General features: G+C 39.6%; 1 protein-coding gene and 1 long non-coding RNA gene across 3 annotated transcripts in view; one reads left to right on the top strand and one right to left on the bottom strand.

Moving 5' to 3' along the window:
* Positions 1-8,836, bottom strand: part of tmem44 (transmembrane protein 44) — a 53,724-nt gene extending 44,888 nt beyond the window's left edge. Inside the window, exon 1 of one of the 2 annotated variants that reach the window (XM_043702276.2) lies at positions 8,046-8,836. In XM_043702276.2, coding sequence (XP_043558211.1) covers positions 8,046-8,233 — 188 coding nt within the window. In that variant the 5' untranslated portion in view covers positions 8,234-8,836. The remainder of the gene's footprint in view (positions 1-8,045) is intronic. The other variant, XM_043702275.2, reaches the window with a different exon arrangement.
* LOC148148307 (uncharacterized) overlaps positions 1-12,914 on the top strand; it is a 191,599-nt gene that overhangs the window by 54,281 nt on the left and 124,404 nt on the right. The gene's annotated exons all lie outside the window — the stretch shown is intronic.

Here is a 12,914-nt window from a genome sequence, read left to right as displayed (position 1 = left end):
TGTCCTTACCACCTTTCTTAAACAGTGGCACCACGTTATCCAACCTCCAGTCTTCCTGCACCTCACCTGTGACTATCGATGATACAAATACCTCAGCAGAAGGCCCAGCAATCACCTCTCTAGCTTCCCACAGAGTTCTGGAGTACACCCAGATTCTCTGGGGAACGTAGCACGAACAGCCAAGTTTCTGGTATTGAGTCTGGCTCTAATGCAATAAGGGGTACGTTGGGTTCCAAGAGATCAATCGTGTTAAGGGATTCTCTAGTCCGAGGTACAGACAGATGTTTCTATAGCCAGCAGCGAAGTTCTAGGAAGATTTTTGTTTAAAAGCAGTACAATCTCAAAAGCATTCTAGAAGCTCCTCATTGAGGCTATTCGTTCCCATCTGATTTTCCCCTTTTATGTGCAGTTTAATGTCACTCATGATTATTGCTATCACTTTACCACGAGCTCCTTTGTCCTTGTGCTTACTATTTGGGTGCCTATAGATTACTTCCACTAGAGACCTCCACCCCTACTATTCCTCATCTCCCCCTAAACTGATTCTACATTCCAATCTTTGATTAGGAACAGAGCTGCTTCAATACTATGTCAATATCAAATACCCTCAATCTTCAAAATTCAGTCCCTGCCATTCTGCAGCCACAAATCCATAATGATTATCAGATCATATTTACTCACTTCAATGTGTGCCATCAACTTATTCACTTTGTTATTGAATGATATGGACATTCAGATATAGGGCCTTCAGTTTTGTTATTTTTGTAGCATCTAGTTTTGATTGATGGTAAGTTGTAGGCTCTCTGTCTCTTCCGGTTATTATCTGATCTTCATTTTCCACATTAGTATTTTGCTCTCCTGCCTTGACTCTATCCTTTTACTTGTTACTTTTAACTAAGCTTCATCCCTTCTCTTCCCCACCTTCCAAGCACAATTCATGAATGGACCGTCCAACCACACAGAATTCACTTTCCCCAGTACTTCCTCTAGTGCCTCATGAACTGGAACCCAGTTCTCCCACACAGTCTTTCATCCACAAAATCACTTTTCTAATTGTATATATTCTTTGCCAATGATGACCTCAAGTTTTCTGCAGATATGAGTTCATGTCATGACCACTCAAATTTTAATCAGATTTTGCCCGAAAAATGTCTTCTCCTGTATTCATAAGGATTGAATAAGGAGCCAATGTGGTCAGCCAGAAGACACTAAACATTAAATCATTAAACATGTCAAGCTACAAAGAACTTAAAATTGTATGGGTGTGTTACAGGATATCCTGGTAAAAGACAAAGTAAGAGGTCTGAGTACAACTCTTTCTTGCCAAAGGACACGGTGATTTTATTTATACATGATGATAATATAACACAATCATAATTTTATTATACTTACGAACTCTCTCACGATATGAAACTTCCTGGAAATGATATCCATGAATAACAGTGGCAGTAACAAATATCAATAACATTAATAATACAAACTTATATGGCAAAATTCAAATGCTGAATTCCTGTCATAATCAGACTTTCCTATCAGTAACAATTGGTTACTCTAAACAAAATCACAAATATACTGTTAGCTGTTACTACCTTTGGCAATATAAGAGCAATAGAATTTTAAAACAATTAATGAATTAATTGTGCAGCAACTTGGGGCAATGATTTAATATCAGGTATAGATAATTCTTAATTAATTTATTTAATGCCACTTAAAAATTTTAAGCATACTTTATGAACAAACATGGGTGCTATTTTGTGCAAGCAACATCCTACGAGAAATCACAGATGATTAAATGACATCTTATAAACAGTTTTGCTTGACCAAACACAAATGTTGGTTTGGGATCTGATTATTCTCATTTTTTTCAAATACTTTGCAGCGATCTTTAACTGGCAGACAGATGTCAGATTAGGAGATCATTGAGAGGTTATCCAGTTTGGTATGAAATAAGAGCAGGTTATTATTTAAATGGAGTAAGACTACAGTTACTGTAGTAGGGAGATCTGGGTATCCTCATTTTTGAATTACAAAAAGGTTAACATGTCAATAAAACAAAAACTGTGGATGCTCGAGATCTGAAGCAATGCTGGAAAAGCTCAGAACAAAGGATCACTGGACTCAAAAACATTCACTGTTTTCCTCTTCACAGATGAAGCCAGACTTGATGCATTTAGTCATAGAGTCACAGATGTACAGCACAGAAACAGACCCTTCGGTCCAACCCGTCCATGCCTACCAGATATCTCAACCCAATCTAGTCTTACCTGCCAGCACCCAGCCCATATCCTTCCAAACCATTCCTATTCATATAACCATCCAAATGCCTCTTAAATGTTGCAATTGTACCAGCCTCCACCACTTCCTCTGGCAGCTCATCCATACATGTACCACCCTCTGCACGAAAACATTGTCCCTTAGGTCTCTTTTATATCTTTCCCCTCTCACCCGAAACCTATGCCCTCTAGTTCTGGATTCCCCAACCCCAGGGAAAAGACTTTATCTATTTATCCTATCCATGCCCCTCATGATTTTATAAACCTCTATAAGGTCACTCCTCAGCCTCTGACGCTCCAGGGAAAGCAGACCTAGCCTATTCAACCTCTCCCTATAGCTCAAATCCTCCAACCATTGTAAATCTTTTCTGAACCATTTCAAGTTTCACAACATCTTTCTGATAGGAAGGAGACCAGAACTGCACGCAATATTCCAACAATGACCTAACCAATGTCATGTACAGCCACAACATGACTTCCCAACTCCTGTACTCAATACTCTGACCAATAAAGGAAAGCATACCTTGCTAACCAGTCTCCCATGGGGAACCTTGTCGAATGCCTTACTGAAGTCCATACAGATCACATCCACCGCTCTGGCCTCATCAATCCTCTTTGTTGTTTCTTCAGAAAACTCAATCAAGTTTGTGAGACATGATTTCCCACGCACAAAGCCAAGCTGACTATCTCTAATCCGTCCCTCAGGATTCCCTCCAACAACTTGCCCACCACTGACGTCAAGCTCACTGGTCTATAGTTCCCTGGCTTGCCCTTACCACCTTTTTTAAATAGTGGCACCACGTTAGATTTCTGCAATACTTTCTACTTTTGTTAAAAAAAATTAACATGCAGGATTACAGCAGGTAACTAGGAAGACAAATGGAATATTGCAAGATGCATTATACATAATCATAGGGAAGTTTTCTTTTAAGTTCCTTCATAGGATGTAGGTATAGCTGGCTGGGCCAGTACATATTGCCCATTTTTACTTGTCCTCCAGCAGACGGTGGTGGTCTACTTGAACCTTCTGCTGTAGGAAGACCCACAATGCCATTAGGGAGGCAATTCCAAGACTCAGGAACACTGAAGGAACAGAGATGTATTTCCATGTCAGGATTATGGTTGGCTCAGAGCAGAACTTGCAGGTAGAAGTGTTCCCATGTACCTGCTGCCTGACCCTGTGCTTCTGGAGGAGTGGTTACGGGTTTTTAAAAGTGCTGTCTAAGCAAACTTGGTCAATGTCTGGAGCACATCTTCTAAATAGTACATATTATACTGAACATGGGTGGTAGAAGGAGGAGATGCTTGTGAATGTGCTGCCAACCAATTGGACTGCTTTGCTCTGGATGGTATCAAGCTTCTTGTGTGGTTGAAGCTGCACTCATCTAGGCAAATAGGGAATATTCCACTACATGCCTGATTTGTGCCTTGTGGGAATCAGGAGGGAAGTTACTCATTGCAGTCTCATTTCTGACCTCCTCTTGTTGCCACAGTTTTTGTATGATCTGAGCAGATTCTCTCCTGCTGGAGATGGCCATTGCCTCAGTTGTGAAGCAGAAATGTTACTTGCCATTTTTAGCTCAAATCCAGATATTCACCAGGTCTCACTGTATTTGAACATGGACTGCTTTGGAGAAATCAAAAACAAACAGTGCTGAACATTGCTAATGACTGCACAAACATTCCCATTTCTGATCCTATAATGGAGGGAAGGTCAGTAATGAAGCTGCAGCAGAAGATGACTGGGCCCAGGACTGAGGAACTCCTGCAGAGATGACCTGAAGCTGAGGTGATTGACCTCCAACAACCACAACCATCTTCCTACGTGCCAGTACCACTTCAACTAGTGGAGAGTTCATCCACCTCCATCCCAGTTTTACTGAAGCTCCTTGGTGCCACAGTTGGTCAATTCTGACTTTAATATCACTCTCATCGCACCTCTGGAATTCAGCTCTTTTGTCCATGTTTGAACCAAGGCTGTAATGAGGTCAGGAGCTGAGTGGCGTTGGCAGAACACAAATTGGGTGTCACTGAGCAGGTACTGCTTTATAGTAAGGTTAATGACACCTTCCATCACTTTACTGATAGTCAAGGGTAGACACATGGTGCGGTAATTGGATGGGTTGGATTTGTCTTGTGTGTATAGCACATACCTGGGCCATTTGCCCTAGTATCAGGCAAATACCAATGTTATAACGGGACTGGAACAGCTTGGCTAGGCGTGCAGCAAGTTCTAGAGCATGTCCCTTCAGAATTGTTGCTGGAATGTTGTCAGGGCCCAAAGATTTTGCAGTATCCAGTTCCTCCAACCATTTCTTGATATCATGTGGAGTGAATCAAATTGGCAAAAATTGTATACCTGAAATGTCAAAAGTTTACTACCTACACAGAACTTTGGTGAGACCATACCTAGATTTTTGTACCTTATGAAAGAGGCAAACACTTGCATTTGAGATACAAAAACTTTGTTTTAACAGGCACTCTCATAAACTGGCAAAAATTGTATACCTGAAATGTCAAAAGTTTACTGTATTATTGTGATCTCCATGATTGCCAAGTAGTCAGCTGAGGGTGCAAGTGAGAAGGCTCTCTGCTGATAAGGTTTATTGAAGGCAAAGTTGCATTATTGTTTAAATGGTTTAATGCTGTAAATAAAGTATAACAATGATGTATATACCCGCTGCGTTACATTTCTATTATTTAGAGAGCGTTTAACATTGGTCACGCAGTCCACATCACCGATCAGGATAGTTGATCAACTGGTGCTGTTTACTAAAAGTTTGTTTTCATTCAAGGAAGGCTCATTTGGCTGGTCCCAGGAATGAATAGGGTGTTATATGATGGAAGGCTTAGTAGTATTCATTGGAGTTGAGATGTTAATTTATTGAAACATATTTCCAAGGGAACATCTCAGGAGAGATGCTGAGAGGATGTTTCCTTATTATGAAAATCTGGAACAGGCAGGGGTGAGGAATAGAGTTTCAGCATAAGAAGCTGCCCATTAGGTTGGAGAGGAAAAGGAATCTCTTCCCTCAGAGAATTATCAATCTTTGTAATTCTACACCCAAATAAACTGTGAGGCTGTGTCACTGTGAATGTACTCAAAGCCAAGTAATTTTGACCGACAAGGGATTTGAGAGTTATGGGGGCAGGCAAGAAAGTTGAGACAACACTCCAATTAGCCACGACCTTATGGAATGGTAAAGCAGACTTAAGGGACCAAATAGCTTACACCTGCTCCTTTTCTTATATTCTCATGTGCATTGATACCTTAGCAAAAAAGAGTACCTTTGATAATGCAGCTTTTCTTTAGTATTGCAGTGATTGACGGATGCCAATATGCAAAATTAGTCACATGAAATAAATAGATAGAAAATGATATTAAATGTTATTAAAATACAATTTAACCACATCTTGAAGTATCCTGTCCAAAACATCGACTTTCATGCTCCTCGGATGCTGCCTGACCTGCTGTGCTTTTCCAGCACCACTCTAACCTTGAAGTATCAATACCCTAGGATATTTATTCATGCTATTTTTGTAACAGCTTCAATTGTTGGTCTACAAAATTCACAGATAAAGTCTGAACTGTCAGAACAAGTGTTTTAAAATACATTATTTGCTCAGAATGGCCAATTAGAGCTTTACAATCAATAGTTTTGAACTAAAGTCCCTCATGTTGCAAGAAATGTAGGTATCTATAGACAACAGACCTTACAAAACAGCACATGAATATAATATCCAGAAATGTATTTTTGTTCATGTCTTAGTGGACAAAAATCTAACAGATACCAGGAGATCCATTTGTTTTTCTAATAGTTCCATGTGCCCTTTTATCACTTAAACATATACAAGGGGCTTCAGTTCATCTGATCTGAGAGATGCACCCAGTGACAGCCTGACTTCTCTGAAACAGTGTGGCATTATTAGAGATTCCCATAGACAACAAAAGGAGGCATTGAGAAACATTCATTTGAGCTAGCACTGAGGAAAATTCTCATTTTGTCAGCCTGTCAAACAAATGCATGACATATATCAGCTCCCCGTTCGTATATTTGTAAAAGTTACTCGGTGCATCGGGACTGCACTGCCATCCCGATTACCCCACCTCCCCACTTACCCCTGATAACCTTTCATTCCCTTGATAACAAGAATCCTGATAAAATCATCCTAAGAATCTGACTTAAAAATATTCAATGACTATTTTCTACCACCTTGGATGGAGGAAGAGATGTCCAAAGGCTCAACTCAGAGATCAAAATTCTTACCTCGGTCTTAAAACTCCTCTTTAAACAGGGACCCCTAGTTCTAGAATCTCCCACAAGATGAACCATCTTTTGCACATTTACACTGTCAAGTCTCATCAGGATCTTCTTTATGTTTCAATCGAATCAACTCTTACTTTTAACTCTAGTTACAAGCCTATCCTGTGCAACCTTTCCTCAAATGACAACCCAATCATTCCAAGTATTAGTCTAGTAAACTTTCCCTGAACTTTTTTGTTCATTTACTGTATGTGGGCCTCACTGGATGGAGAAGGTGGTGATGAGCTGCCTTCTTTAACCACTCCAGTCCATTTGCTATAGGTGGAGCCACAATGTTTCCTACACATTTATATCCCCTAAATAAGGAAAATAATGTTGTACACAGTACACCAGACATAGTCTCATCATTGCCCTGCATTACTGAAGCACAATGACCCTCCCTTTGCATTTATTCCATTCACAAATACTATCATACTGTAAAGCATTAAACTTTCTAACCACCTGCTATACTTACAGATTAATCTTGTGATTTCATACACTAAGCCACCTCGATCCCTCTGCATCTCAGAATATTGCAATTTAGACCATTTTAAGAAAAATGCTTTTTTTAATCTTTCCAGCAAAAATGGACTTCAATTTTTGTTCATATCATAGCTCATTTGCCAGATCTTCATACGGTGACTTCACCCATGTGTATCCTTTTGTTTTACAACCCTTGTGATCCCCCTCCACAACTTACGTTCCTACCCATCTTGTCCCATCAGCAAATTATCAGCCATGCCTTCATGCAAATTAATTTATACAATTATATACATTGAGTCTCCAGCATTGATGTTTGTGTACATTCAACTCAATATATTTTGTGAGTATTTAGACCTTTAGAATAATTTCATCAGGATCCAGGGACTTGTCAGTCAGGTCCAACAATTTGCTCACTACCAATTCCTTCGGGATTTTAATTTTCTTGACATTCTCTCTTCCATTTCCTGACTTACAGCTATTCCTGGGATGTCTTGGACTTAGTCCCAGTAATGCGGCACTCCCTCAGTAACTCAACTGTCAGCCTATATTATGTTTAAATCCACAACTTCAGGAACGAAAAAAAAAGTTTGAAATAAATGTAAACATGTAGCAGATAAAGCTCTCCGATTGACACAGGATCCCTAAATTTACAGACCAAGCCATGTACTTCCAGCGTCCTGACCTGCAAGTGATTTTTTTCGCCTTAAGTTCGCAACAAGAGAAGCCAACAAAAAGCTGCCTGAACTCAATACAGCCCCTCCCTTCAGTGCCTCAAATCTTTCACAGCTTCCTATCCAAATCATTTTAAAGGGCTCGGGAATTGATGCCATTCTGATCTGGCTGGTGTTCAACAAAAAAATCTTTCAGCTCCCCTCCCGCAGTCGGAGGCTGGAGGGAGGGGAAAATGGCACCACTCCAGCAAACTCTCCCTTTCTGATTATTGGTGGAGGTGGGCTCCTAATACAGAAATATTGGTTATACTTACATAATGTGAGCGATTGCCCAAAATAGCATCGATAAAACCCAGAGCGCAAAGGAAATGCAAACTTTCTCCTGGATGAAACAGTTGATCCAATAATTCCAATTCCATAAGGAAGATGAATCAGCCAGAATGCTTTCGGCCTGAGTTACTCCTTCCAGTTGACTCTGATTGTTGTCGACCGGAGAACTCATCTTGACTTCACACTTTGTTTAGAAATTCACTGACATCGACATGCCGAACGCTCTTACTCACTCAAACGTTTGTTAATTCTCAAAATAAAAATCTACCTCTAAGCACCAGACTTTCCCGGTCACTGTGAAAGATTCAAATAGCCTAATTTGATTATAAGTGGCCTCCGAATGGGCACCGGGATAGTTTGATTCGCCACTCTCACTCAGTAGAAGGGGACCGCCAGTTTCAGCCGCCGTCTCTTCCTGCTTTCAGGAGACGTAACAACTCTCCAGCCCCTAAACTATAATACGTTCAGGCAAAGAATGGGCGCAGTCTCAACACAACTTTCCCAGTAAAAACTTCAGCAATCTCAACACGGAACTATTGTAGTTTATCCAAAAATAAAAAATTCCCCATAGGAACTCATTAACCCCAAATAGCATTGCCTTCTTCACGCTGGGCTAACTTATTTTTTAAAAGACTGCAAGTTGTGTACACGGAAAAACCAGGCGCATAATCAAAGCTCTTAAGGTGCAATGCCCTCCCACCGCAGGATCTTTGGAAAACGTCTACGTTTTAAAGTACTTTTAATCAATGTTTCCGATGTGTTATGGCACACTTCAAGGCTTCAAAACAAATCAATTATTCCCCTTTCTAAAAATGTCTTCAAGTGTTTGTCTAATTCATGTTTGTCCCTCCAGGTGGATCGTTGTAGTTTTACCTCTTTCTATGCAGACGGAGGTCTACACAAATCACAATCCTCATGGAGACGCTGTGGCTTAGTTCCTCTTAGAAAAGGCGTGCTTAACTTCCCGTCTGTCTTACCACGACACGAGCCATTCCTCATGGTCAGAAAGCAAAAGCTTAATTTCAAGCAACTCGGGGGCATTTGCAACACGATATAAACGCATTATGGAGTTTTCACATGGCACAGAAATTAGAGGCAACGATTCTTAACTGACGCGTCATTTTGATTGTTCGCCTAAAAAATTAGACTTTAAATATTTTATGTTTTTTGTAGTTTACTCCTAGGTAGTATTTAATTCTTGATGCTTAACTACTTAAAATTCTGTTTGGATCTTAAGATCCTAGTTGATGTTAATATGGGTAAATTCAGATTTCAGCATGATCTGGCTTGATTGTCCATAAGTTCTATTTTGGCAATTCCGTTCCAAGCGTTACCAAGAGGCTGGCAATGTACTCTCAGCAAAAGAACAAAAATGACTACACACAAAGGTGGGGGGGGGGTCAATAACTAGTTGAAATAGATTTATTACTCTTATCAAAAGTAAAGATTAAACCCTTTTACCTCTAATTGAAGGAGTTAGGAGTTTTGTTACACAAAAGCAAATGCACTTTTTGTCTTAAGGTTAACTTCTGTTAGTGGGTAAATAGTCAAAAAGGATTATACAGTTCCAAAACTAATCATTTTACCTAGCCCACCTTGTAAATATTGATCACTATCCACTTTACAGAGCAGTATGGATTTTTAAAATGCACTGTAACTTTTCTCTAATGAAAACAAAGTGCCAGAGAAATTCAGGTCTTGAAGTCAGGTATTGAGACAGACCTACTTATGTCTCCATTACTGTTACAGATCTCCAGCATCTGCAGTCTGTAGTTTTATTTTAGTGTAATTTTCTGTATTAGCTTAATATTACTTTGTACAAAGTTTTAAAAACATTGCATGTTATTTACAAGTAGTCATTCCATACACAACTGGCACAGTAAACATGTCACCCAGCAGGAGGCCTCTAAAAAGCATTGAGAAGTCACTGATCTGATCAACATTACACACAAATCCAGCAAGATGTGTCTGATTTAACTAAAAATACGCACAAAATGAACAGTCTACAAAGCTAAATCTGACTTCCTCTCCTGGAATTGGTATCAGGTGATCATGCATGCCCCACTGAACCAATTGAAGCCTAATCACATGCTGCCTGTATGAGGAAAACTCAAAGTGAGGTCAGGGGTACTCTGATAATGCCGATGTCCCTCCTTATTAAGTGTCATTCTTTCTGAATTTGTCCTGATAACTTCATATATTTGTGAACCTTGTCCAAACACATTCGTACCTGTAGGTGGTCTTGTATGTGGTCAGACCCTGGAGGCTTACAATTAGTGTTAAATTGGGCCTTTACGGCAACTTTGCAGATACTAACTTGAAAAGGTCATCCTGCTACCAATTCAAAGCTCCTTGTTTAGCTTGTATGCTGTTTTTGTCTGTTTCCCTATAAACATCTGCAATCAATGCTAATTAACTAAATAGAACCCCAAGACTCAAACTAAACAGATCACTTATTTCTTGGAGGAGTTTCCAAAACTCCTCTTCAACAACCTTCTGTTATAAAGATCTAAATCAATGAGGGCTTCATTTCTTATGCCCTAATCTGGGGACTGAACTTCCCTGCTGCTAGTACATGCCTTTTTTCTCTAGAAGAAACTCTCACTGTCCTGGAAAGTCTACCCACACACTGACTTTCCAAGTGGTTTTGTCTTTCTAGAAGAATGTATTTGTATCTGTTGCACAAGACACCTTATACAACAGTGCACCTGTGTTGGTTAGGCACTGGACCAATCACATAAAAGATGTGTAAAAGCTCTATTTAGATGCATGCAAAGAAAACAGTGCAGTTCCACTCTCAGGACTTTAAAAAAAAAATCAAATTGGGCCCTTCCCTTCCAAGCCAACACAATATTGAATTACAAATCAAAATCATTGCTATGTGGTTCTGTCCACTTTAGAACCAAAGTTTCCAAATAATAGCAAATCAAGAACCTTCACAAAGGCAAAAGTAGACTGTTTACAAGCTTGATATACAGAGCAAGTTAAGCTTCTAATCATATTATGGTCATGAAGACTGTCAATTTACATCATTATATCAAGTTTACCCCACCTGCAACTCATTTCTTGAAATTCTCATAACATTTCTACCTCTATCTAAATGCATTCCACATTCTACCCTCCCTCAACTGGAGGTCATCAAAAACTTTGCTGCATGAATCTTTACATTCAAATTTCTTTGCACACTCACTCAAACTGGCTCCCAGTGAAGCAATATGTACATTTGAAAAATTTCATCATTTTAAAGTCCCTTTGTGGTCTCACTATCACCATAAATAACCACCACACCCTATCTCCAAATCCCTTTAATCTCTTTCTGCACTATAGCCTTGAGATATCATTGCTCCTCCAATATCTGCCTTGAACCACCTGTTTTAAATTGCCCTCATGTCTATAGACGTCAAAGCACTATGCATTGGATTTTTCCTCTTTCTACCATTTAGATATTCCCAAAATCTACCTACTTGATCAACCATTTGATCATCCTCTTTGAATAGTATGTGTAGGGCTGGGCATCAAAAGTTGCTTCATGATGCCCTTGAGAAATACTTTGGGATTGTTTTGTATGTAAATACAAATTGCTCTAGTGATCTCCCCTCAAAAAAAATACTTGTGATCCCTTGTACCAATAGAAAGCCATCATTATTTGCATTCTGCCTTTCCTCTAGAGTATCACTGGATCACTTGTTACTTCCTGAATCTGTGTCCACCTTTCCCACAATTCCAGCTTGGAATCCATCCGATCAGGTATTAAAATTACCCAAAATCACAAACATCATTTCTCACTGCAAGTACGATAGATTACCCCCTTTACAACTCCCCTACGAATCATCTTAATTAAACAATCATTCCATCACTGCTCACTGTTGCCCAGTGCTTATATACAAGCTGTACCCGAACAACATCGCAATGTTCCTTTAATGGCACATTCCAAATAACAAACTTATTAACAAACAAGGGTCTTTAGTGTACAAGAGCACAATCACTTGTGGATTCCCCTCCAAAGGACAAGCCATTAAATTAGATTAGATTCCCTACAGTGTGGAAACAGGCCCTTCAGCCCTCCAAAGAGCAACCCACCCAGACCCATTCCTCTACACCTAACACTACAGGCAATTTAGCATGGCCAATTCACCTAAATCTTTGGACTGTGGGAGGAAACTGGAGCACCCAGAGGAAACCCATGTAGACACGGGGAGAACTTGCAAACTCCACTCTGACTTAGAAAAGTACCACCTTTCCTTCACTGCTGCTGGGTTAGTTACTGTGAACTACAGAGCACTAACTTTCCTGTGGATGTACCGACACATTAACTGCAGGTGTTCAAGGTTGTTCCCGACCACTTCCTCAAGGGCAATAAACATTTGCTCCATCAACAATGCTCACATCCCATGAACAAGGAAAACAACTATTAAACAATATCAGAATTACTGCACAAATAATTCACTTGCAGCTTATTCACTTTTTAGAATGTTTGGTATTTATGGTATAAACAGAATCATTCTCATTACACACCATTTGTGTAACCCCAATTCCCTTAAATCTCTTCCCACCTCTGAAATGTCATTTGTGCACAACTTTGTTTAGTTTTAGATGCATCATATTAGAATCAATTTCACAAAATGTCATCCACATCATAATGTGGATTCTTAGAAAACAACATTTCCATTCTTTCTCTTCCATTCTCTACTTGCTTCTAAAAACCTGGTATTAAATTTGTACAGACATAACTAGCAACATTTACTCAACAAGAATAAACAACATGTTGAGTGTCAGCTAAATCTGACATTCAATACCACAACCTCCAGATATGGTGCACCGCCCCATGAGCCTCGCAAAACCAGTTTGAAAGC

The sequence above is a fragment of the Chiloscyllium plagiosum genome, unplaced genomic scaffold (genome assembly GCF_037043375.1).
Source record: "Chiloscyllium plagiosum isolate Xiang-an unplaced genomic scaffold, Cpla_swu_hap1 HiC_scaffold_13, whole genome shotgun sequence".
Lineage (NCBI taxonomy): Eukaryota > Metazoa > Chordata > Chondrichthyes > Orectolobiformes > Hemiscylliidae > Chiloscyllium > Chiloscyllium plagiosum.
The sequence above is the reverse complement of the archived record's forward strand: the minus strand, read 5'-3'. Positions and strand labels throughout refer to the sequence as shown.